This window comes from Phyllostomus discolor, chromosome 8 (genome assembly GCF_004126475.2).
Source record: "Phyllostomus discolor isolate MPI-MPIP mPhyDis1 chromosome 8, mPhyDis1.pri.v3, whole genome shotgun sequence".
Classification (NCBI taxonomy): domain Eukaryota; kingdom Metazoa; phylum Chordata; class Mammalia; order Chiroptera; family Phyllostomidae; genus Phyllostomus; species Phyllostomus discolor.
Window position 1 is genome coordinate 54,356,860 of NC_040910.2, and position 27,409 is coordinate 54,384,268.

The following is a 27,409-nucleotide window of genomic DNA, read 5'->3' on the forward strand; positions in this document are numbered from 1 at the left end:
ATGCAACTTGTGATGAGCGTGCTTTTAGAAGTGCCTGTGTTGCTCTGGCCTCTCATTCTCCATCGACTATGTCTGTGAGACCAAAGTTAACTCTTGAAATCCAAATTGTATCCCCATTAAAATGAAGCATCTTTTACCTGCAATAGTAAAAGCTGTAATCAGATTTTAATTAGAGTACATAGTAAGAAAACTATATCAAATTGCTGTAGTAAGTATGCACACTTTATTTACTCAACAAGTATGTATTAAGGAACAGCTGTAAACCAGGTGCTATTCTTGACACTGGATGTACCAGGGAACAGACCAGACAGAAATCACGACCTGAGCAAAGCTCGCATTCTAGCAATAACAGTGACGAAAAATAAAGTGCATAGTGTTAGAAGGTAAGTGCTATGGAGGAAAAAAATGAACAGGATAAGGGAAGTCAGGATGGGGGGATTACAAATTTAAACAAGGTGGTTAAGAATGGCTTTCCTGAGAAGGTAGAATTTGGACAAAGGTTTGAGGAAGGTGATGGAGTGGATGTGTGGATGTGTGGCGAAGGGCCTTCCAGCCAGAGGCAGTAACGAAGCAGACGTGCTCTGAGTGCCTCCTAAGATGCACGTGCCGGTGATGTAGGGGATCCAAGGAAGAATACAGGGAAGTGATTGCAAGCAAAACGTCGTCTTCCTGCTAGGTCAAAACTCAGGGTGACCCAAAAGTTACTATACAAGGATTCAGATCTGTAATAAAGGTATAGATGCTGGCTGGACACAGTGTTAATTGCTGCTGCCAAGCCATTTCTCCCAAGGCAGATCAGTAACTATGTTGATTAGGGAATGATATATTGATACAGATAATGATACAGGTAGTACTTAATATGTCTGAATTTAAATCTACCTACTATTCTTTTAGTAGAGAGGTCACCCATTATCCATCGTGTTTAACTAAAGAGTGTTGGCTCAGTGTAATTGGAGAGCAGTGTGGGGATGTGAGCATGGAAGTGGCAGGACTGCTGCCACATTTTTGCTGAAACAAGGGGGTGGAATTGGACGTGGCTGAGATACGTGGAGTAATGAAGATACAGGAGGCCCAGTGAGAACGCTTGAGAGAGATAAGCATCAGAAGAAAAAAGCGAGGGAAAGACATACAGAGGGAGAGACAGTCACAAAGAGAAATACACACATGCACACTCTATACACTATATACAAATGCGTGTATACAGGCCATATATTATATACATATACACTATATGTTATATACATATGCACATACATACACTGTATATAACATACGCAGGCACATGCACATACTCTATATATTATATACACAGGCACAAACACACTATATATATAGTTTTCACAACTATATATATGGCTTAATATAGTACATTCAGAATATTCAAAAATAGTTAAATATTAAAGGGCCCATTAATAAAATATGTCAATTCAATAAAAGGAAAAAAGCTTCAGGACTCCACAGATGCCAAATATATGTGATAGATGGAACATCCATTCCAAACTATGAACAGGGGAAGGTGTCAACATGCAGTCACCAGGCAACATGTTACTTGGTGCTCATAAATAGGAGGATCAAGATGTTAAATCTCAGCACTGTTGAGATTTTTCTTTAAATTCAGCCCAATGTAATAAGACCAAAAAAATACACTAAGTATAAATCTGAAAAAAGAAAAATTAATTGTTATTATTTTTAGTTGAAATGACTACCATATCTATGGAACCCAAGAGAGTTAACTGAAATTTTAATGACTGATGAATAATTTATTAAACTAACTGGTTTCAAAATAAATATTATTCAATGGCATTTCTATATTATAAAAATAGCTATTTAGAGTTTGGAAAAAAATCCATTTAATATAGTAACAAAAGTATGAGAGCAAAAGTAAATAGAAGCTACAAATAAATGAGTAACCCAGCCCTGGCTGGTATGACTCAGTGCAGTGAGCACTGGCTGTGAAGGGAAAGGTCGCAGGTCTGGTTCCCAGTCAGGGCACATGCCTGGGTTGCAGGCCAAGTCCCCAGTGGGGGTGAGGCAACCGATCAATGTGTCTCTCACACACCAATGTTTCTCTCTCTTTCTCTCTCCCTTCCACTCTCTCTAAAAGTAATGAAATGAAATCTTAAAAAAAAAAAATGAGTGGCCCCCATAGGAGTAACAGTGCAGAGCTTGCCTACCAGATCTGAACATGTTATAATGCTACAATAATTAAAACAGTGTTGGACTCCAGCAATAGAGCACATATATCCACAGAGCAGAACTAAGAATTTAAAAGGAGACTTTAGATTTCATGAAAAATATTAGCTTTCAATAGGAAAAGTTAATATTTTTAATGAAAATGTTTAGAAAGTGTATAAATAATAGGGAAAAATGTCTTTGATTCTTATTTCATGCTGTGCCCATAATAACATTCAAATAGAATGAAGGGTTTAATGTTTAAACAAATTCTAAGGCAACTAAAAGAAGATATAAATTAATATGTGCCTATTTTTAAGAGAGGAGATTTATTAGTTTTTAAAAATTTGAAAGGATTCTATGAAAGAAACAATAGATTTTACTAGGTAAGAAATTGAAACCCTTATATGTGAAAAATATGTGTAAGTAAAATAAACTAAGCACCAAACTGTAAAAATTATTTATAAAATATCTGACAAATGGCTAATAGCTTTAATATCCAAAGAGCTGTTGCAAACTGCTAGAAAAGATATTTTAATTAAAAATGGGTAAATTGGGTAAAGAATATGAGCAGACAGCAAAGTGAGAAAGATAAGTGTATGGCTCACAAGTATATGGACAGAATGTGATATTCAAAGCAGGAAATGCAAAGGAACCAAAAGTGGGATTAAATAAAACTTCAATACCCAGAACAGGCAAAAGCCTGGAGTCCCTTGAGCTGCAGGACTACACTGATCCTAGCTGCTGGGGATACGGGGTGTGGGGGTGAGGAAAGCCCTCCACGTGCCCTAACTCAGTCAGAAGGAGGTCCTTTCAGGCAGAAACAGCAGGGAGCATGCCCTTGGGACCTTGGCATGCAGCATGCTTCCAGGCTGTTGTGGTCCCTTCCTGGGTGACTAGGTGGGCAAACCAAAGTACATGTTACATTTGCCCAGGTCTTTTCTGTCAGTGGGTCTCAGGAGTGGGGATTTGCATTTTCTTTCTCCCCCAGGGCAGTTTTGTGGCGTGCATGATCGCCATCCTGCGACAGATGGACGACAGTCACTACTCCCACTACATCAGCACCTTCAAAACCAGACAAGACATCACTGTAAGTTGTCTTCGTTGAGTCCTGGTAGCCCCCAGAATTCTTCCAGTCAGCAAAAAGAGTAACCAAAACTAAGCATCCTTGGCTTCTGGGTCTCCCATCCACCTCTAATGCCATGTGGCCATCCACAGTGAGGAAGAAAAGGGAAGTATCAGTTCTTTCTCTCTGGGATCAGATTTGAAGAAGAGTACAATTTGTATACCAAGGGGTCCTCACTGAACTTCTGAGTTTCTTGGATTTAGAGAGAGCCCTTATTTAGAAATATTTGAGAGATCTTTTTTTGCTCTCAAAAGAGGATAGTGCTTCGTTTTCAGGAACAATAGTTAATCATGCCGCGGCAAGGACTTCAAGAAGCAGAGGTGTGCAAAGTCTAAGATACGGTTGAAGTCATCATTGTTAGTATTTCCTGGAAAGGGAAACAAGAAGAGGTAATGCCTGCCCCTCATTAACCCTGAACATTCAGTTGAGATATTCCATTCTCATTTTAAACAAGATTGTCCTTGGTTACTGTTCAGCACACGAGCAGAGGTTGCCTGAGAGACTAAGCCAGGCCTGTGGTTGCTCCTCAGGATCCTTCCCTCAGGGAGTTTTTAGTGGCTGTTAAAATGTCCCTGACGGTGTCATCTTATCTTACTAAACAGTGGGCTGGACATGGATCGGGATGAGCAATTCGATGTCCTATGGCCCTAGTCTTGGCTCTCAATTACTTCCCATAATCTGTGCATATTTCAGTCTTCTGTGTTCTAGATTTTTGACTTTCTGCATTTATCACACTGATAGTCTATGGCCAGTGCATTAAGGACACCCAGCTCCTTTCCTGCCAGTCACCCTCCTTTTGGTGAAGTCCCAAGGTGGAAAAACACACAAGGATTGCAGAGAAACTACTGCTTAGCATTAGTAGTGGCAACTGGTCCAGCAGTGAACTCTCCAAATGCTGTATTGGACCATGTGGCCTAATCTGGGGGCCTAGTTGGGCCTGCACTTGGGCTGTGCCCAGGCAGGCAGCATGGTAAGGAACCCATAGCAATGTGTAGGTATGCTGCTGAGCACGTGCAGGTGTGCCTGCACAGCACTTACAGGTGTGCCTGCACAACGTGTACAGATGTGCCCGCAGAGTGTGTAGAGGTGTGCCTGCAGAGACCAGGGGTAAGAGAATTAGGAAGAGGAGAGGAGGGGAGAGATGGAGGCTCAGGGTAGTACTGTTGCTCCTCCACAGGCAGATGCTGTAGTGGGTTTAAGAACACAGGCTTTAGAACACTCAGACCTGGACTAGATTCTGGGTCTTCTACTTCCTTCTGTGAGGTTTTGGGCAACCTGTTTAACTTCACTGAAGCTCAGTTTTCTTATCTGTAAGATAGTCCCTACCTTAAGTGTTAATGTGAGTACTCACTCATCCTCACCATTGATTGGAAGAGTTAATGGTGGTACTCAATCACCATTGACTGAAACGATGCACAGAAAATGACTAGCTTGTGTTTGGCATATAGTTGATACCTACAAAGACTAGCTATTTATAATAATAATCTTATTGCTATTAAAATGTAAGATAAAATCGATATAAAAATAGTTTTTTCAAATTTCCTTCAGAAATCAGGTAGAATAGTGAAAGCTATACTAAAACCAAACCCTTGACAATTTGGCTCCAATAAGGAAGTAAAACGCAGGTTTTAACTCCTGTTTTCCAGAACAATGGTGAGCGCTTCCCCCTCTGTTATTTAATTAAGAAGAGGATTCCTGCCCCCACGGGAGAATTCCAGTCCTCAGCAGCAGGGCTTCCCTGGACAGCGGCGAGGCCTTGTGCCTCTCAGTAGATCTGCCTTTGACTCTCACCTGCTGCTTCTGGATAAACCACTTGACAGACTTTGGGAAGCTGTTGATAAAAACGGGATTATCAGTGAATTGCCCTTTATTATACTGTCGCTGTTTACAATGAATTTAGATCACCAAGAGTTCGACCTCAATGCCTATAGTGAATAACTGCCATTTAAATTTAATCCTTGCTTCACAAACCACGACTTCTCACTGATTTGAGGGAAAAGGTTAATAGATTAGTTAATAAACTGGTGGGAGCACTTAAAATATGACAAAAAAATTTAAAAGGCATGGAATATGTTTCTGATTTCGGAATTGAGGATTGTAACATTTGACTCTCCATTGAACCAAAAGGGAGATTCAAGGGCGGGACAGGTCCTAGGGTGGGACCGCTTCCTGCTGTCTGGCTCTAAAGCGCAGGAAGTTGACCACTTGACCCGTGTCTCAGAAGAGTGCAGTGAGAGACAGAACCCAGGCCTCCTGCCCCGTGTACTGTGCCCTTTCTGCTCCGTGATGTCATTCATGCAACAGAGCTGCGTGGCTCCATGCTAGAGAAATTGCATGGGGTTGCCACTTCAGGAATCCAAGTGGAAAATGTCTAAATTTAACTAACTAATAAATAGAAAAGCTTTTTAAAGTTTTTGATGTTGATTTTTACTGCAGTTGCTCTGAGTTCCTTTTTGCTCACAGCCCCCCTGTTAGGTGACAGGGCTGTTTAGCCGGTCCTGGACTTCCGTTCTCAGTTATTACAGTCCGAGTGACCCACTGCTGTGATCTCTCTTAAGCTCCACTGAGGACCCTTCTCCCAGACTACACTCAGTTACCTCCTGGGATAGCAAGAGTCATGGCTCTGGTTCTTATTTATAGCATTTGGGTTCTGTTCTAACAATAATAAAGGAGAGAGCTGGATCCAGAGTCACTTCAAGTATCAGTTTTCTCACGATTGTTGGGGAGTTCCTTTTAAGTGCAGTGGATCTTTTCGGACAACACTTGGCTTTCAGTGGAGGGTTCAGAACCCCAAGTTCTTTTCCCAGCCCTTCTGCTTCCTCGTTTCTACAACCTTAAGCAAGTTGTTTAATTTTTCACAGCTTCAGTTTTCTCATTTGTAAAATGTGGACAATTTTCTCATTCTGCTTTCCTCATCAGAGTATACGGTGCAAAAATCGAATCATATGATAGCCGTAAAAAATGCTTTTTTATCCCCAAAAACCTTATTTAAAGGCTAGGCTGCTACAATGGGACTAGGATTGCCCTGTTCTGACATCATGTTTCTTCTCATCCGTGCGCCGCAGAAGGACTTAGGAAACAGGAAACGTAACCCCAGTTTTCTCCAGCCTTTTCTTTGTTCTCTGCAGGACTTCCTCATGGAAACTTTTATCATGTTTAAGGATCTGATTGGAAAGAATGTCTATGCCAAAGACTGGATGGTCATGAACATGACTCAGAGCAGGTAAGGCCGCCTATGCTGGCCCAGAGGCAATCCAATCAACACCGCTGACCCTTGAACACTGTGGTTTTGAACTGTGTGAGCCCACATATACATGGATTTTTTCAATAAATACAGTAAATGTGTCTTCTCTTTCTCATGATTTTCTTAATAACATTTTCTTGTCCTCACATACTTTATCATAGAATACAGCATATGATACATATGACACACAAAATATGAGTTAGTTGACGGTTTATGTTATTGATAAGGCTTCCGGTCAATAGTGGGCTATCAGAACAATCAGCCTTCTGCACCCACAGTTCCCAGCTTCAGACGCAAAATACTATTTTTGATCCAGAGTTAGTTGAATCCACCATTGTGAAACTGAGGGTGTGAAGTGTTGGGGAGTAAGTTAAATGCAGATTTTTAACTGTGTGGGTGGAGGGGATCAGTGCCCCCAACCCCTGTGTTGTTCAAGGATCACTGTGCTTGGGTCTAGTAACCGGCGCTCTGACTTTTGTGAGGCACTGTTAAATTGTTGTTCTCAAATGTATTGTCTGTCAAGCAAGGACCCTCCTGCTCCCACGAGCCCAGTGTATGGACTCATGTTCTTGACTTCGGCTGGTCCCTGGCAGCTGCTCTGATTCCTCTCTGCTATTGTCTCCTCGTTGAAGCATCAGCATCAGCTCCAGGCATGTGCCAGTGGCTCCATATGGCCCTTGTCACTCAGACAGCCAAAGACCCGGCACCCTGGCCCACCCTGCATCTCTAGCCTTATCTTCCACCCTTTCCCTCTAGTACAACCTACACTCTACCCACCCTGGTGGCTTCCCAGGCCCTGGACGAGGTCCATGCATTCCTCATGCCACTCTGCCCCTGCTTGCCTTCCCCTCACCCCTGTCTGTCGTCCTGCTACCCATTCCTTTCTTCAGTGCTTCTGGGATATCAGCTCCGAAGGAAGCCTTTCTGTCCTGGATGTCATCTTCTCTTCCTGTGATTCCCCTCTTTACACCTCTTTGTCGAATTTTTCATGTTTTTTGTCATGGTTGCAAATGACCCCCATCCAGCTGCAAATGTCTTGAAACCAGGAGCAGTCTCTTTCAAGGCATAACCTAGGGCAGCACTCTGCAGTTTCTGGCCCACAACAAGTATTTGTTGAATAGAGGTGAAATGAACTAAACACATATATTCTACTGAAAGAGCTTCAGAATTTTTAAAAAAGCTAAAGTAAATCATGATCTTCACTCTTATTGTTAACTCTACGTGGTCCTGATACCTGATTAGAAGAACCCTTCCTGACCATGTACAGATGAGGGGACAAGTTGCCCAGACTTTGAAGTGGAAACATCACGAAGAGTGCATGGAGCCCTGGCCTGAGCCTCAGAAGACAGGCCTGTTGTCTTGGCTCTCACCTCCCAGCTGCACTGGGATGCAGCCTTGAGTGGTGCTTGAGTCAGTTCTGGAAACCAACCTTCAGTGTCCTCTGCAGGCTGGGTGCTGTCGTTGGTCTCACGTATTGCCAAGTCTGGGTTTGGTTTGCTTTTTTCGTTTTAAACACAGACGGGAAGTGTTTCAGGGGGCATGGAGCTGTCTTTTTCACCCAGTGCTTCCTCCCCCAGGGTTTTCCTCCGTGCCATCAATCAGTTCTCTGAGGTGCTCACACGGTGCTTTATGGACCAGACAAGCTTCGAACTTCAGGTAAGCATGCCACTCACCTGGGAGTTCTGTGAATTCTCAGCCAAAGCAAGAGAATCAGTTTATTTTGGAAAACATTTTAGATTTTATCATTTTCACATGCAAAAAGTGTTCTTGTCCTTTCTCCTTTCCTAAAGCATATCGCCCTGTCCTCCACACATAGTAAAATGGGATTTTTTCTTCTTCCTGTAAAACTAATACATGTGAAAAAAAGTAATGGCAGAAACTATAAGCAAAAAGAAGAAAAGCGAAAGACAAATAGTGTAAGATTACCTTCTGCCATTAACGTAACTCAGATACACACACACACACACACACACACACACGTGCTTGCCAAGGGGCTTGCAGACATTCCTCTACCTGCCCGTGGTGGGTTTTCAGAATAGTTCCTATACATGCTTGCTTTAGAGTCCCAAGTGATAACAAAACAGGTGACCACTGGCTGTACCCTCATTCATTCATTCATTCATTCATCCAGCAAACATCAGAGGGTTTGTATGTACAGAGCGCTATTCTAGGCCCTGATGAAAGCAGACCAGGCCCTGCCGTCATGGGCCGTCTGTGCCTATGTGTGCTCTGTGGGGTGTGTTTGCTGTGTCACGTGCCTTTGTGTCTGTTGGATGTTAAAAGGGGAGAGTCGTAAGTAGAGGAGATAAACAGCTATCTACATTTATATGTGTGTGTGTGCATGTGCCCCCATGTGCGTATGTGTGCTGAGTTTGTATACATTTGTCTTTGTGTGTATACCTCTGTGCCAAAATGAAATGATCTGTTAAGTTCTTTGATAACCTATGAATCTACTTTATTTTATTTAATTTTTCTGTGATCTCCTCAATGATATTAAATATTTTCACAGTTTTTTAAATGGCTGAATACAGTCTGTTGTCTGGCCGGGCCATGATTTATTTAGCCATATTCTCATGAACAGTTAGATCATTTCCATTCTCTGTTAGGTTAACTAACTCTGGGAGGGTCTTCCTTGTTTTAAATATTTTTAATACCCATGATTTATTTTGCCAGTATAAAGTTCTAACCTATTTATTAGTTCAAAAGTCTGGAAGAATCTTAGGGCTTTTTATACACATTGCCAAACTATTTACTGTAGTTACAATTCTTGGAAGCAGTTTGCCTTTATCCCAGGAGTACAGACAAATATAATTGTTTGGATTTTTTAAAAGCATATTAATATTAAGTGTTAAAACTTTCAGGTTTGAATAATTGAAATACAAGAAAGAAAAAGAAGTCCTGTGTATTTTCTTTTGTTTTCTTTTTTTCCATTAATCCCCTTCAAGTGACTTGTACCATATGGTACTGTTTTATGCTGACCCCTTATTAATTAATGTCACTTTCCATTTCTTTTCACCACACAATTAATTTCGAACAGCTCTGGAACAATTACTTCCATTTGGCAGTAGCATTTCTCACCCATGAGTCCCTTCAGCTTGAAACCTTCTCTGAAGCCAAACGCACCAAAATTGTAAAAAAGTAAGTGTCTTCTTAAACTTGCTCAAGATTGGGTAGGTGGTTTTTCCATTTCAGAGCAAGATTTTGGGTGTCACCAACATTACTGTCCACTGGCTACCATGTTGTTAGTGAGATAGGTCTTATAATTATTTTGTAGACCTCATTTCCCTAGACTCACATCTCTTTTCACAAGGCCCCATTGATTTTATCATCACTCATCACGTTCTTTTTAAAGAATCTGTGGGTGGAGAGGCAGGAAGCTTGGCCAGTACACCCATCTCCAAGAACAGCTGCCCTCTAGTGGCAGCTTGTCCAAATTGCAGGCACAGTGCCTCTATCACTGCTGCCTCCTGAAGTAGGTTACTTTGGTACCTCTTAATCACTGCAGCACAGAAGCCAAGACTAACACATCTCCCAAACATGCCCTGCAGCTTCCTGCTCAGATTTCAAAATGGACTATATGCGTAAGAGTGATGAGAGCAACAGGGGAGCTTTTCATGGCTTTTGTCTCAGGTCTGTTTCAGAGTTCATCAAGAGTCTGGAAAATTCAAAGCCCTGGCTGGCATAGCTCAGTGGATCGAGCGCGGGATGGGAACCAAAGTGTCCCAGGTTCAATTCCCAGCCAGGGTACATGCCTGGGTTGCAGGCCATAACCCCCAGCAACCGCACATTGAAGTTTCTCTCTCTCTCTCTCTCTCTCTCTCTCTCTCTCTCTCTGTCTGTCTCCCTCCCTTCCCTCTCTAAAAATAAATAAAATCTTAAAAAAAAAGTAAAAAAAAAAGCCTGGATAATTCAAACGCCCTGTGGCTAGAGAGAACCTGCAAAACTGATCATTTAAAACCTGTGAAGTTTTAGTTCTGTTTCCCCTTCTGGGATGTCTGGGATTCTTGACAAACTATTTAGCACCCCTTTACCTCTGGTTCCTCCTCACAATACTGAGATTAGTAGCTAAGATATGGAGATTTAGTGATTGTGTTTTCAATGATAAAAGTAAAACTCATTTTGTACATTTCTTTGTGGAGGAGGGTACCGAAAAATCATTGATTTTTAAGATGGATGCCTTAGTCTCACTCTTTAGAACATCTTAAATGACACAGTTTCTGTCAAGGATAGGTTTGCTTTTGGTTGAATAACCATACGTGAAGTTAGTTGACAGCAAGTCTGGTAAAGCAGCTGGTTAGGATTAATGATTCTGGTTTTGGTCTAAGTGTGACTGTAAGTATAATCCATGTGAAACATGCATAAGGGCAGAGAAAAACCTTCGGAGATAACATTTGTGCATATTCAGCTTGTAGAAATGTGATGAAATTTTTTCAAGATTTCTCTTATTATTTCTGCTTAGTGAAATAGCATCAACAGTATCAATGAACAATAGGAATAGTTACTTGTCTGTTATGAGCCAGGAATAGTTGCTTGTCTATTCTAAGTGACCACATACACTTATTTTAATAATAAAACTAGATTCAGTGGTTTTGTTAAAATGAGGTAGTACAAGGAAATTTTGAATATGATTTTTATACTGGCTTCTGAAGGCATTTCCAAAGGAGGTATCCGAAAAAACGCTTGGTCGACAGTAGATTGAGGAGAAAAGGTAGAGCCGCATGTTGGGTGGGTGTCACATTAGCATTCCCTGGGAACCTCTGCAGATCTGCTTGGACCCACCCTGTTTCTGTATTTCCCAGTCCCCAGCCTCTGAACTGGTATGTGGTGAGGGTGGCCCCAGAAATACGTATCCTTTTTTTTTTTAAAGATTTTACTTATTTATTTTTACACAGGGGAAGGGAGAGAGAAACATCAACATGTGGTTGACTCTCGTGTGCCCTCTACTGGGGACCTGGCACGCAACCCAGGCACGTGCCCTGACTGGGAATCAAACCAGTGACCATTTGGTTCCCAGGCCTGAGCTCAATCCACTGAGCCACATCAGCCAGGGCAAAATATGTATTTAAAACAGATGTCCAGGTCATTTTTATTCACCTCCCCCCAAAAACCATTGTCTTGACCCATGTTTCTCAGTTTCTTTCCTGTTATTCACTCTCATAGGTAACCTTTTTAGAAATAGTTGTCCTAATCACACCCCTGCAGTGACATAGTAATCCAGCAGATAGGTACATACCTGTTTATACACTACTGGTATATCTGCTATTTATTCATTAAAATAGTAGGCTTTTTTTTGCCTCCAAGGGGACAATATCCCCCCACTGAGAATGTACATCCAGAGCTTCCCAATGTGATATAAAATATGGACTACTCCAACATAAGCATATAAATTCAGCGTGTTTGTTACACACCAGTTACATTACTATACTAATCATACCCCATGTATCATCCTTTTCAATAGTGTTTCCGTTTTATTTCTTTGCTTAGCAGCAACCAGTGTGTTGCTCACTCTCCTCCCTTCAGTTTGTTGTCTCAGCTTCTCAGTTATTCTCGTGTTTGCACATGTCCCTCCTCCTGCTGTTGAAGCTCCCCTCCCCTGAGGGGCTTGTTTAGGTATCACCTTCATCTCTTAAAGGGGCCTTGCCTCAAAACCTGCCTGAAATGTGACCTAGAGGGACGTGGGCTTTTTATTCCTCTCATTTTATTATAAGTACTCGTTTCCACTGCAAAATCATTCTCTTGGTTTATGATCTTCTTCCTAGATATGGGGACATGAGGAAGGAACTCGGCTTTCGGATCCGGGACATGTGGTACAACTTGGGTGAGTGTGTAACTTTGAACGAGCCCACGCTCAGCTCCGGGGCCGCAGTGAATTCTGTTTTCATTTTAATTCTAGTAACCATAAGATCTATTTGTCTGTCTGTCTGTCTGTCTGTCTGGAAGTGAGCATTGACCTTGGTAGGACATTTCCTTGTAATCAATATTTAGTCACTCAGTTCTGATTTGAGTCGATTTACCCTCATAAACTTATTCTTTTCTTAGTGGTCTGTGGAGGATGATGGTAACACTGCACTTCCAGTGAACTTATCTTTTAATCTCTTCCTTACTCCTGTTTCAGGTCCCCACAAAATCAAATTCATCCCTTCCATGGTGGGTCCCATTCTGGAGGTCACGTTGACCCCTGAAGTGGAGCTCCGGAAAGCCACCATCCCCATTTTCTTTGATATGATGCAGTGTGAGTTCAATTTCAGTGGAAATGGCAATTTCCATATGGTAAGAGGCAGTCAGACTTATAATCTTAGTAATGCACATATAGTCAACTCTTGTTCATTTTCTTTCCAAATAGAGAAGCCCTAGCTTGTATAGTACACATCAAAGTCAGCCTGAAAATTTTCTTTTATATTTCATTTTGTCAAGCAGTAGAGATGGAAGCAAATATTCTAACTGAGGGTGGCCTCAAAGCAGTCTCTTTGCTACACGAGTTTCCTAAAGCCACCTTCTATGTCTGCATACTTAAAATATGACTTCATGCATTTTTAATCCTATTTGCTGCTGTGCAGCTGAGAGAATGAGGCTGAAGATCAAGGGAATGATGCAGAGGACTCTGGTTTATGACCTCAGTTGGCTTGTGTTTGTTCTCTGTTCTATTTTTCTTATCTATACAGCATATTAATATTGAAAGGAAGATCTTGTAGCTGCTGTATTTTGCCATGTATAATTTTAGCACTCCCATGTATAGTGTGCACCCACGTTTTTGGCCAAACTTTCAGGAAAAAAATATGTTTTAATTTTTTAATTCAATTTTTTAATTATATTTAGAAACAAAGCAATTATATTCCGGGATGTTATTTTGTATGCAGATACCATTATTGCTTTCTAGAGTTATACTTTTAACACATAAGCATAAATAAAAGAATTAAAAACATTAATATTGATACAGAATTAGTACTATTCATCTATAATGTGCATCCTTATTTTTCCTTCAGAAATTTGGGCAAAAAAGTGCACATTATACATAGTAAATGTATGCAGCTCTTCAAAATCAGAAAAAAAGCAATCCCATTAATGAGACTGAGACAAAAACCAAAAATAAATTAGAATCTTCAAACTATTTTACTTGCATAGTTATAATAAGAAAGTAGTGTTTTGGGTAATTTTTCTCTGTAAATATGAGAAGGGACAGGGTAACATGAGGCTACCTCAGAAACTTTCTCCATGCGCTGTTAATGGGTGATGTGATGTGTTATCTTCCTCTGACTACACTGAAAATTATTCACGAGTTAAAGAAGGGGCTGGGCAGATCTGCAGAGGCCGGCTGGGTGTCCCTCGTGTTCTTCTAAGATACATCGCCCTGTGGGCTTCTGTCTCTGCTTCCAGTTTGAGAATGAGCTGATCACAAAGCTGGACCAGGAGGTGGAAGGTGGCAGAGGAGACGAACAGTACAAGGTCCTTCTCGAAAAGCTGTGAGTATTTCAGGCACAGACCCTCAAGTCTATGACATCAGTTAGAGATGGAGAAAAGCAGATTTGCCCACACTTACGCAGCCACGGAGGAGCCACAGAATCACTGGGGACACGACCCCAGACAGCTCTTGGTGGGTTGGTGGGGGTTGCCATCCACTGCCGATACTGGGTCGTCTGATGTGAGTCAAATGTCCTGTTTTCCTGGCCAGCCTGGCCATCGAGCACAGAGCAGATGGACGGAAGGAGACAGAGGTACAAAGTGTTGTGTCCAGTGTTTGAATTGACGAGCTTCACTAAAAGCGCTAACACCTCTGATTGGCTTGAAAGCAACGATTTCAAGAATAAGGGAAGTACACACTTCAAGGATCACCGTACATTTGAATACACTGTGCCCTCGAAGGACCTCTGAGAACACCGGGGAAATATGCTGCCTGCCCCTCCTCCAGTCCAGCATCCACTTCCTCTCTGTGCTCACATTAGCACCCCTGCTCCCCACCCACCCCATCCACACCCCCACTCATCACCCTGCAGCCCTCTTAACTCTCCTTCGCATACAGGGAATCACAGTATCAAAAGAGGGTTAAAAACACTTGCACTTTGAAGTAACAGAGATTGAGCTTCAAATCCTGTTTTCTCTCCACATTCTAGGTGTTTGACTTTGGACTACTGATGTAACCCATCTGACACCTTTTTCCCCCCATCTACAATACTAGGATCTATATTTGGTATTGCGATGAGGCTGAATTGAGATCATGCATGTTCCTAGTGTCTGTTACACATTCGATGCTGAGCGAGTGCTGGCTGCCCTGGCGTTTGTGCTGGGCGCTGTTATTATTGTTACCTCCAGGTCCTCCCATCAGCGGGGCAGAACTGCTCTAGACTCCCCATGACGTGTGTCCTCTGAACTTCCGCGATGTGGACCGACTTGTTGGGGGTGTGCCTGCTCATTCATTACTCACCTGTTCCCGGGAGTGAGTGCAGAGACGGTGCTTGAGGATGAGGCTCCCAACTTTGTTTTGTTTTTCAGATTTTTTAAAAGGAACCAGCACACTGAGTACTCAGAAATGGGTTGATGACTCACCTGTATTTTAAAGAACCGAAAGTCCTTGTGTTGTTTTTACTGGCTGATAAGACCACTTGTGGATCTTTTTATCCTGTTTCCACTAGATCTGCCTGTTCAAACAGGCTTCAAACATCCCAGTTTGTCACTTTTGCAGTTCTGATCTCACACAGGAACTAAATGGAGAAATTACAGACACATATGAACACATCCAAAATACTTACAAATGATAAACTACTCATTTTCCAGTCTGATAGCTGATTTTTCACATAATAAATATTTTATTTTGTTTTTTTTTTATTCTTCCTGGCTTCCTAGCTCAGAAAAATATGACCATGCAAACCTCCAGAGTCCAGAACAACCCTAGAGTGTGGACTAATTCTTTGAATACATCTCTTCCTCTTCTTTTTCTTTTGTTCCCCAAGTTTTTTTCTAATTCCCTAACATAAGATGTTCCTATAGAAGCTTTGCTCTTTGGGGCCCAAAAAGAAGATTTAGAGCACAAGTTTAGCCTCGGTCTCACAAATCTTCGTTTTTTTCTCTGAAAATGACATGTGTGTGAAGAGCCACAGGTCTGACTGTGTGCAGGGTCCTCATTCCTCTGGGCGGGCCCTCCCGCAGGCCTCTGGAATGCTCACAGGCCACCCCAGAAGGGTGGTCTCTTTCAACTTGAGTGCCTGAAAACATAGTGAAACCTTTTTGGGCAATGGCTCCCATTTCTGTGGTTTTGACAAGAAAACAAAGAAGTACAGAGAGACATTCAAAGAAGGGCGCTGCGGGCCAGGTTTCTCGGTGGCTTGAGCTAACTAGCCCTGTGAAGGAAAGGTGGAGCTTGAGTGCCTGTGCTGAGTGAAGGGTGTGTCTCCTCTTCTGGCGCCACCTGCTGCTGGGGCCTGGGCAGCGTTAGCAAATGGTGCTGGAAGGGCAGTGTCAGACCCGCCCTCATCTCTACCTCCTCCCCTTAGGCTCCTGGAACACTGCCGGAAACATAAGTACCTCTCCGGCTCCGGGGAGGTCTTCGCACTCCTGGTCAGCAGCCTCTTGGAGAACCTCCTGGACTACAGAACCATCGTCATGCATGATGAGAGCAAGGAGAACCGCATGAGCTGCACTGTGAATGTGCTGGTAGGTGTGCGCCCCTGGCACAGCAGGAGGGCAGCTGCCTCAGTCAGCACCAAGCAGACCTCACAGACACGAAGGCCCCCTGGGGCCCCTTCTCAGAATCTGTCCTGCCGAGTCTTAAGATGCCAGCGTCCCGGTCCCTGAAGATAAATTTGGAAACAGGGATGGAAAATGCAACATAAGCTTTTTACCTGTCTTTCTGAAGGCCGTCCTGGGCCTGTTCCTCACCCTGTGTTTACCTGTGGTCCCTCATTGCTGGGATTATTGGGCGTGGACGAACCTGCGTGAGAAACCTGCACCGTGAGCAGAGGGTCAGGGCCTGAAATCTCAGGACAGCAGACCGCTGCGGTCTAGCCTTCCCCTAGACTCAGGTGGCTGGGACCACAGGCCTTGGGGCTGTGGGTTGCTGTGCCTCTGCCAGCTAACCTGGCTACCTATCACCCCTGTTTCCCCAAGAAAGCGGAGTGTCAGGGGCCTGAGTCAAAGCCAGCTGCCTGTTCCCTTACAAGGCTCCCCACAAGTTGGGCCACACCTCTGAAGGTGTGGACCTAAAAAATGCTTCAACTTCTCTTCTTTATAAACTGTTGCGTCCTGTCCTTGTGGGGGATATGTATTAAAGGAAACAATCAACTCTGTGGAGAGGGGATGTTGTGGAAAAGCAAAAGTAGCTATTTGACCATTTTCATGACAAATTAGTCAATAGCTCTTAACTGACGTTGGTGTTTTGGACTTTTTACAGAATTTCTATAAAGAAAAGAAGAGAGAGGACATATACATAAGGTAAGCTGAAGCGAACATCTGCATTTGCTGTTTACATCATGGCTTTATTATTTGTTTTTCCCACCCACAAATACTAAGGCCCAGCCCTGTGCTTGCTGCTTTGAGAGACACCAGCAAATGTGTGACCTCCCTGTCCCCCGGAAGGGTGACCTGTCTAGACAGAGACACAGTCAGTATAGCACAAGGCAGCACCCAGGGAGGATGATGTTGGATTCCAAGGAAGAATTGAGGGTGCTGGCCAGGCCCATCAGCAAAGTCTGCCCACAAGAAGCACAAAATCTGCCTTCTATCAAGGAATGTCAGCCTGGAATCCAGGGAGCCCTGAATATGGGACACACGTGGACATAAATTCTATGCATTTTCCTGGGGAGACATTCCATAGCTCTTACAAGCTCCCCAAGGGGGTCCATGGCATAAACATAAACAGACACCACTGACTTCAAAAAAGAATATGGAGTAGACAGAGGAGGAAAAATGCAATGGCAGGAGGCAACACTGAGGGTTAAAGGATTAAAGAAGGAAGGGAAGAGTAGAGGGGAGAAGAGATGGGAAGGCAGGTTGCAACTTGCTTTCGGAATGGGCTGAGTGCTGGGTGGGTACACTTAACAAAGTCCCCCTGCCTCCCACTCTTACCAGGTACCTGTACAAGCTGCGGGATTTGCACCGAGACTGCGAGAACTACACAGAAGCTGCCTACACGCTGCTCCTGCACGCAGAGCTTCTGCAGGTGAGTCGGGCCGGCTGCCGACTGCCACCTGGCAGAGGGCAGAATGCAGCTGGTCAGCTGTCCAGTGCTATGGGGCCAAGTCCTCTACACTTTGGGATTGTAATGGGAATGATCCTTATTTCAGGGAGAACCTCGCATCCAAGAATGTTGTTACCCTTTCTAAGTGAACACAGCTAATTTTCAGATCAAGGTCAGGAAAATGTCAGTTTTCATTGGATGATGTATAAAGAAGTGATTCCATAGATTTTTAAATCCGTAGGAAGCAGACTACAACATACAGGCCCCTGGTAACTGACGCTGTAGTTGAGGAAACACCCCCACATTGTCCACCGGCAAGAATCATGCCCCTCTGTCCAAAATGTGCCCTTAAGCTCTGCACTTTTTAAAAGTTGTGATGTAATTGACATATAACACTGTACATTTGTGGTGTGCATGTGTTTTGATACATTTATATATCAAAATATTATTACCACCATAGTTAACACCTCTGTGATGTCACTTAATTATTTCTTTTTTGTCATGGGATTAAGACTAGTCTCTTAGCAACTTTGAAGTTTATAAGACAGTATTGTTGCCTGTGATCACTATACTGTGTGTTAGATTGCTGGACTGACTTATTTACTGGCTATAAGTCTATAACCTTTAACTTAATCTCCTCAATTCACTGCATGCCCCAGCCTGTGGTAACTACAATTTTACTCTCTGTTTTCAGGAACTTGGTGTTTTTAGATTTGTTACTGTACAGTACTTGTCTTCCCGTCTGAGTTGTTCCACTTAGCGTAATGCCCTCCAGGTCCGTCCATGCAGTTGCAGATGGTAGGGTTTTCTTCTGACTCTTGGCTGAGCAATTCCATGGTACATGTACAGCATCATCCATTGGTGGACACTCAGGTGGCTTCCATGTTTTGACTACTGACAGTAGTGCTGCATGGACACGGGCGTGCAGACCTCCCTTCCACATCCTGTTTTTCCATCTTTTCCGTCCATGTTTTTTCGGACCTCCATCGCCACCAGCGTGGTCCTCGTTTTACATCTCCCACCTCCATTTGTGCCCCCAGCAATTCGTGTCCTGTATAATTTCATTTTTATTTTGTACTAGAACAATACATGCACATCATGCTAAGCTTTGTGATTAAACAAAGGAGTCCCAGGCTCACTGCCCAAGGCAGCCATTCCCAATTCATGTTCAACTTGAAGCATGAGAAACCTTCCTGTGAGTGGGTCAGGGAGGGTGGCTCGTTGACCGTGGGATGACCAGGAAGACACCCTGGTGTTGGTAACCATAGGTCCTTTTATTTATGCTACTCAGAAAACTAAATTCCCCTATCCTGGCGAGAAAGGTATGACGTGTGGACACAGCGTGTTCCCCCAGACAGCTGCTCGGTAGGGGTGTAGATATGGTCCATGTTTCCCTCGTAGGTATGAGGCCCCTTCGTTGTCACATATCAAATCCCCACATGGGGCAGGGAGAGTCTCTTTTTGATTTCTGTACTTTTGCATGGGTCTCCGTCTATTCATAACCAGTACCACACTCTTAATTATTAATTCTTTAGGATATGTTTTATTACCTGGTAGTTAATAAAACTATCTTCATCTTCATTGCTCTTTTTTCTCAGAGTTTTCTACCTATTTCTTTTTATTTTCCATATGGACTTTGGAATCATAAGTTAAAATTTTTAATTTAGGGAGAATTTTCGTATTTGTGAAATAGCATTTTCTTATCCCAAAGCATGTTTGTTCAGGTCTGCTTTTTGCCCTGCAGGGGTGTGTTCCAGTTTTCTGAATAGAAGTCTCACGTGTTCCTTGTTGTGTTGATTCCTAGACATCTTTTCTTCCTAATTTAATTATGGTAAAATGCGCAAAACATAAAGTTAGCCGTCCTATCCATTTTTAAGTGTACAGTTCACTGGTATTAACTACATTCACATTATTGTGCCTGGCTGTCTTACCGTTTTGGATTTATTCTTTTTGAACTCATTTCTTCTGTTATTTCAGCATGGTTATCAATTTATGTGGAACCTCTCTTTAAATGATTTCTAAATGTCATTTTTTTATCCTAGTAATGGGCTTAATTCTCTGTGTTCATGGTAGTTTCTCAGTTGGTACCCATTGTAAAAACATCGACTGTGAAGAACACAATCACTGTTTGTGCATAGTGGGAGTTGTACCCCCTTCTCTCCATGTTCTTACTTCTGATCTCTTTCTCTGACCTGTGTGGCTGGTACCTTCAATGCAACAGCTGTCATGCTGGCTATGGCCCCGCCTTGCTCCTGGCTTCCCTGGGGCCACCTTGCGTGTGGTCCACTCAGCATGCCACTGGTTGTGAAGCTGGCATGTAGTGTGTCTGTATGTGCACTTTTTGTGTTTAATAAATAATCTAAAATGCAATGTGAATGAGTCACATATATATGCCAATATTTCTATGACCTTTTTAAACTAAATGTGTTTTAATCCCCTTTAATTAATTAATCTAGTTAACTGATGAGTGCATTCATCTCTTTTGCTTGCTTTTCAGTGGTCTGACAAACCCTGTGCACCCCATCTGCTCCAGAGGGACAGTTACTATGTTTACACCCAGCAAGAGCTGAAGGAAAAGCTGTATCAGGAAATCATTTCCTACTTTGACAAAGGCAAAGTGAGTGTTGGGTCGTCTGCCATGTATGAGGGGACAGAGGACAATGACAATAGTCCTGCAGTGCACTCTGATGCTAGCCAGCCAGAGGTACCACAGGCCCAGGGGTGAAGGACACAGTCCCCCACAAGACAGCCTAGACAGTCAACACTAGCCACAAGCTCTAGAGTCCCTAGGCCACCCATGTTTCTGACCAGTCCACTACACATTTGGGGGCCCCCTCAGGTCTGAGAATATGCTGGAACAACCATGCTTAGGGCACCGTCTTACCCTGAAGAACACAAGCCAGGGCCAGCTGAATGAGGAAGCGCCTAGGGCCGGGGCTGGTAGGGCCCTGGGGGAGGTCCCTGCATCCCTTCTGCGGGTTCAGAGCACCTGGCTCTCGGGAGGGCCTGATGTGCACACAGGCAGGGCACTCACCTGGGCCTGAGCCCCTGTGAGGAGTTTTTATTCGGGTTTACTGTGTAGGCTTGACTGAATAAATTCCTGGCCACGTGGGTGAACTCAGTCTCCAGCCCCCTCCTCCCTTTAGATCTGGCTAATATCACACGGAGCTCCAGGCTCCACCCTCTGATCACATGGGCAGTGTTTCTTGCCAGGAGCCCTGTGAGCCCCTTCAGAAGCATAAACTCGGGTGTGGTCAGAGGGTCACCCATGAATAACCCAGACGCTCCTGTCGCTGGGGAAACTCTGAGGGCTTAGAGGCTTCCTCCCAGGACTCTGGACAAAAACCAGACAAATTCTCCATTATATAGTGATGACTCGTGGCTTGCTCTTTATTGTCCCCCTGTGTACCTTTGAACCCTGGCGTTTTTAATGGGAGAGAAAATGAGTAGATAAATACAGGTAAGAAAGGCACTAAGATCAGTTATTTCGAGGACACTTAACCCAATGGAGAATATAATGGACAGCCTCTACTCTCCATAATCATAATTCTTCCTTTTAAACTTGGCCGAGGGCCAGCAGCTGGTACCACCCCTTTCAGCATGCTCCCTGGAGATGGTTGCGAATGCCTGGTGCTCACCCTGCACCCAGATCCCTCCCTGCCCACATCGGCCAGGAGTGACTCAAAGCTTAGGTGCACCCAGGGGCACAGTCAAATACACATGGAACTGGGCCAGAAGTTGTGGAGTCTGTGGTCAGCTGGAGAAAGCATGTCCACCTGGAAGGCTTTTACATTTAAAATTTTTTAATGAAAAACATAAATAGAAGGGGTTGGTGAGAAAGACAGACAATGCATCTGCTGTCCAAACAGTGTAGATGCCAGGTTTGAGGGGCAGCGGAGGCCTGCGGGGCGGTCATGGCTGCTGCACCCAGCCAGCCTTGCTTTCTTCATCAGGGGCTATTGTTAAACAAACAAACAAAGTATCCAAATAATCATCGTGATAAAATAGCTACCATCTATTTGGTGACTGTTTGGGGTGATTTCCCAATTTTTTCCTAATTTCATTCACCCTGAAACCCTACAAGGTAGATTTTGTCTCCTTTTTACAGATGAACTTAAGGCTCAGCACATAGATTTATTCACACATTTTGGTCTCTGCACCCGTTACTCTGTAAAAAAACACCAAGGACCCGAAGAGCCTTTTTCTCATGGGTTGTATCTGTGACTGCGTATCCTCTTAGAAACTAACACAATTTTAAAATACTTGCTTATTTTAACAGTGATAGTAAGCCTATTACTGTTAAGATAAATCATTTCTATTTTTGAAAAAAATTACTGTATGTCCCAAAATGTTAGTGACATGAGTAACGTCTGACATCCTCTCAGCCCCCTTCGACAGCCACCTCTGGCTGCATTCTGCTGTGACGTTGGGTATCCTGTAGCCTCTGCAAGCGGCACTGCATGCTCACGAGAGAATGAGTGTTGGAAAAGGGAAATAGCGTTAGCATTATTAAGAAGATAATTTGACCTCTCAGTCCCCTGGAAGTGTCCTGGGGACTCTCAGAGACCAGAGGCCACGCTTTGAGAACTGCTGTGTGAGGCTGTCTCCCTGTCCCTTACATAACCTGGCATTTGGTGAGATGTGGAGAGAATTCCGTGCCAGCTGATGTGGAATAATTTCCATGTGGCATGTTTCAGAGCTTTGTTAGTGACCAAGACCGTGAAATTTCAGAGGGCACATTTGACAAAGGATGATTTTTAAAAGATTTTATTTTTAAATATCCTACATTTTAAAATGTATGTGAACTGCACACACATTTCTTTAGCAGCCAGAAACAATGGAACGTAGCACCTGGTTGACAGGAATGAAGTAGGATGTTACTAATAGTGTCCACTTCAGAGACATGTTGTGAAATGCCAAGATGAACACAGAGATCAGTCTGGGATGCTGGCCTCAGACACCAGGTGTGCATTAGGCTGCACCGTATGCGGTCATGCATGCCCCAGGCATTCCCTAAGAATCTTTGACTAAGTAGACAGCTTAGTTAGAAATAGAAATCAGTGCTCTGGAGATCATTGGCTAACAACTTGGTGCACAGTTTCCCAGATTCCTCACAACAGAACGGTTAGCCTTTCTTCCTTTTCCCCCTCCCCCCAGGCAGCCTAACTAGAAACACACACACACAAGTAGAGCCACACCAGCTTTCCCCTCCAACAGGGCTTTCATGCTCGCAAGGCCAAGGCTCCAGAACAGGCCTCCCTTCAATTCCATTGGTCTTTCGTGCTTTGCCCTATAAGCTCAGTATTGCTTTGTTTGGGGACACATGGTGTTTGTTCTTCATGGTTTGCAAACAGAATTACACAAGAGACCCCCAGCAAAGCAGACAAGATAGAGTAGCTTTATGATATCAACAGAAAGATTTAGTTAATCCAGGAAATGAGGCATGTTGGGAATATCTGCAGAAACTCGACCGTCCTGACTCATTACTCACTGCCAGTGACTTTCAAGTGGCTTTTACAGCTAGATGAATGACAGCTTTGTTCTCCACTTTTCTCTTTCTGAAGATGTGGGAGAAGGCCATCAAGCTGAGCAAAGAGTTGGCTGAGACTTACGAGAGCAAAGTGTTTGACTACGAGGGCCTTGGCAATCTCCTGGTGAGTCGGGCTCAGCATGCGCCAAACCCCCCACCCCGACCCGGGGTGCTAAAGCAAGTTTTCACAAGAGTGTTTCTCTGCACTTCAGAAAGTCAGGATAAATGATGTTCTTTATGGTGGAAAAGTAAACCTGGATTGAAATAAAAATGAAAAGAGGTGAGGTCTAAAGTCTATTAATCATTATTTCCCCAGATCGTCCTGATGGAGGCTTGGGGCCTGGTCCCCAGGCCTCGCTCCCGTCCCTGTGCCTCCTGTTCCTCTGTGGCCCCGGGTGTCCCTGCCTGTCTTCCCTCACAGTCACCGCGCCTTCAGGGAGCACCACCCGTGTTTCAGGCAGCTTCTGACACCTTCTGTTCGTCAGAATTGCTTATGCTGTGGTCCGTGCCTCAGAGTCCCTGCTGAATGGCTGGACGGCTCATCTTGGAGCGTTGTTTTAATTCCTCAAGGTGCCATTGTGCACATTTTGGTTAAGTTGTAAAATGCTTCTGCCAGAACCTGTTCCCAAATTTTGCCTCTCCCCATCTCCCTCCCCAATGTCACTGGAGCACTCTACCAGGTTGGCCAAACCCAGTGTTTGTGTGTTTGTTTGTTTGTTTGTTTGTTTCCATAAGATGGCTCTAGTAGCACTTAGTTTTCTTTAACTTCATTCAAAATAGTTGTTTTAGATTGCATTGTGGCAGCTATCATATCAGTGTTCATTTTTTAAAAACTTAGCAAAATTGGTGAATTTTTGTGCAGCCATTTTAATATTGAAGATGGAGAAAAATATGCAACATTTTTGGCATATTATACTTTATTATTTCAAGAAAGGTAAAAACAACTGAAATACAAAAAAAAATTTATACAGCATATGGAGAAGGTGCTGTGATTGATGGAACGGGTTGAAAGTGGCTTGTGAAGTTTTGCAGATTTCTCACTGGATGATGCTCCACAGTCGGGTAGACCAGTTGACTTTGATAGTGATCAAATTGAGACATGAACTGAGAACTATCAATGTTATACCACCTGGGAGATAGCGGACGTACTCAAAATATCCAAATCAATGAAGTTATTGGTGAAAATGAAAAATGTGTCTTTCATTTTAAGGGAAAGCTGAGCGGACAGTTTGGCTGACCCGATGCATTTGCAGTCCACTGAGCCTCCACACCGCGCCTGGCTGTTGGCATAGGTCAGCTACTTTAACACAGCACAGGAAAGCAAAAGCAGTCTTCCAGATCCCCGATGCTGCCCAGCAAAATACTGATTTGATACTTTTTGGTAGAGGGATCACAACAGGTCACGTCACCCACTGTCATGCAGTACTTTGTGTGAGGAGGTGGAAGGCAGCAGCACTTTGAAAGGTGTTTGCCAGTGTGTTGCACCAGCCCCTGCCATTACACAAAAAACTGCTCTTTAATTTCATAAACTAAACAAAGCCATGTTAGCAGTGTAACACGTCACCTAAGACAACACCGACAGAAACCTTCACCGAGATGGAATACTGTCGTCCCCGCTTACCTGCAACTTTGCTTTCAGTGGTTTCAGCTACCTGCAGTCAAATGCAGTCTGAAATATTAAATGGAAAATTTCAGAAAAAACAACTTACACACTTTAAATTGCACACCATTCTAAAAACCGTGATGAAATCCCGCGTCACCCTGCCACATCCCACGTTGGTCATCCCTTTGCCTAGTGCTCCCCCCGCCCCCCCCCGCTGTGGATGCTCCCTGCCCCTTAGTCACTTAGTAGCCATCCGTCTGACTTATGAGATCAGCTCTCAAGGTGTCACAGTGCTTGTGTTCCAGTAACCGTTATTTTCTTAAGAACAGTGCCCAAATGCAAGGGTGGTGACAGGCAATTCTGATACACCAAAGAGAAGCTATAAAGTGCATCCTTTATGTGAAAAGGTGATACAGACAGTATAAGATACTTTTAGAGAGGGAGACACGGATTCCACATTCACGTAGCTTTTATTACAGTAGATGGTTATTGTTCTATTTTATTAGTAGTTATTGTTAATCTCTTACTGTGTCTAATCTATAAATTAAACTTCGCCACAGGAATGTATGTATAGGATAAAACGTAGCATATACACAGTTCAGTACTGTCTGCAGTTTCAGGCATCCACTGGGGTCTTGGAACGTACCCCCTGCGGACCTGTGGGGGTGCCCTGCTGTAATAATATAGCTGTGGTGGGCGGGGCTGAGAGACATTCCCCAGAGCCCCTGGGTCTGGCTACCTAATGTGCTCTCTTAAAGGCTGGCTCCGGAGCCCAGGCAGGGAAGCCTCTCCCCACGGGAAGAGTAAAGGCGATACTGGACTACAGCACATTACCTTCCCTGTTGGACACTTGGAGCTGAACCAGGGTCTTTAATGCAAACCACCTGCACGCACTGGAAAGTTTCCTATCGGAACTTTCTCCTATATCTCCACTGAAATGCAGCCACCCTTCATTAATCTCCGAAAGTGCTTTTTAACCTGTCAGGGCTGCTGAGCCCCTTCAGGAAACGGGAAGACTAGGCACTGCCTCGGCCATAGCAGAATGCACACGTGTGCATCTTCCACAGACCACTCCAGAGATCCCCAGGCCCTCCAGACCCTGGCCCTGCAGTCCGACACAGGACGCTTCCCAGAGGCCTTTCATTTCCCTGTGTTACGTGGGAAACAAAAACAGCAAATAGTCAGGTCTCTCTTTTTCTCCCAACCGTGCCCTTGTAACCTCCCTGTGGAATGTCTTGTTTTGTTTTCCAGAAAAAAAGAGCCTCCTTTTATGAGAACATCATAAAGGCCATGCGGCCTCAGCCTGAATACTTCGCTGTTGGATACTACGGACTGGGCTTTCCTTCTTTCCTGCGGGTGAGAGACCTGCGGGTGGTCTCCCGGGCCATTCAGCCGGGGATCTGAGGGCGGTTCTTCATCGCTTTTCCAGATGGGCCTGGCATGCTCGCAGCTGGAGCCCATGTTCTCGCTGTGGGAGGTCAGGCAGCGAAGCCGCTTCCTGAGCGGCCGTCTCTTCACCCCACACCCGGCCGCCTCTGGGATTCTGGCAGCTCTTTGGTAAAACGACTTTTCCCAGGTGGAATGAAAAGAGGAAAAACAGACCCATCTGCTGCTGCAGGTCAGGCTAGGGAAAAGTGTGGATTGATGTATTTGGTTGTTTATTTTATTTCCAGCCTGGGTGAGTTTGAAAGCAAATATCCCAAGGATAAGACTGCAGAAGTCTGGCAAATAGTAACAGCTTTGTTGTCGTGGTGAGAAGGACCATGTTTTTCTTCCTTCTCAAAATTTTCTATAATGTGATGCTGATGTTACAATCTAAAAAACAAACAAAACTCTCTCTTTTTATCCCACAAAAAAAGAAGCTGCTTTCAGCGCTTAGCAATGTTTAAGCATACATTATCCATCTTCCTTCCCCTAAATTAAAAAAAGGTAAGTGGGAAAAGTACTTTACATTTTTTACAGTGCCTAACAAGGAGGTAGTTTATTCATTCATTAATTCAGTAATTATTTACTGAGTGCCTACTGTGTGCCACGCACACACTGAGCATTAGAGAGGCAGTGCTGATTCTAGTTCAATGTGGTCCTCTCTCTCTTAGGATTTTACAGCCTAATGGATGAGATATTAATTAAATAATCGCACAAACGAATGTCAAATTAAAACTGACCAGGACAGTATTCTAGAGAGTCGTCACCCAACGGCAGTAAAAACCTACGCCCACATAAAAATTGTACGTGATAGTTTATGGTACCGGTAGTCATCATCTCTGAAGACTGGGTGAAACCCCGATGCCCCTTGACTGGAGAGGGTGTAAGCAAATGCTAACCTGGTACGGCCACACGATGGAGTAATACTCAGTAGCACAGAGAGTGAACTGCTGACATGCACAAACCCGGGGATGAATCTCAGATGCATTAAGCTAAGTAGGAGTTAGACTTAAAGTTGACATACACTGTGATTTTATTTACATGACGTTCTGGCCAAGCCGACACTCACCGTGGGAATGGAAAACAGATTACTAGTCATCTGACCATTGGTGGGGGGTTGGTCAGTGAGCCACAGAGAGGCA

The 27,409-nt window shown here is 43.8% G+C and overlaps 1 protein-coding gene across 4 annotated transcripts in view; it reads left to right on the forward strand.

The window, feature by feature from the left end:
• Positions 1–27,409, forward strand: part of DOCK5 (dedicator of cytokinesis 5) — a 197,792-nt gene that overhangs the window by 143,798 nt on the left and 26,585 nt on the right. For all 4 annotated transcript variants that reach the window (XM_036032697.1, XM_028520001.2, XM_036032698.1 and 1 more), the window contains exons 28-40: positions 3,164–3,262; positions 6,427–6,521; positions 8,120–8,198; positions 9,580–9,680; positions 12,302–12,360; positions 12,658–12,812; positions 13,917–14,002; positions 16,028–16,187; positions 16,924–16,964; positions 17,601–17,691; positions 20,207–20,326; positions 23,274–23,363; positions 26,094–26,198. In XM_036032697.1, the coding sequence (XP_035888590.1) occupies positions 3,164–3,262; positions 6,427–6,521; positions 8,120–8,198; positions 9,580–9,680; positions 12,302–12,360; positions 12,658–12,812; positions 13,917–14,002; positions 16,028–16,187; positions 16,924–16,964; positions 17,601–17,691; positions 20,207–20,326; positions 23,274–23,363; positions 26,094–26,198 (1,281 nt within the window). The remainder of the gene's footprint in view (positions 1–3,163; positions 3,263–6,426; positions 6,522–8,119; positions 8,199–9,579; positions 9,681–12,301; positions 12,361–12,657; positions 12,813–13,916; positions 14,003–16,027; positions 16,188–16,923; positions 16,965–17,600; positions 17,692–20,206; positions 20,327–23,273; positions 23,364–26,093; positions 26,199–27,409) is intronic.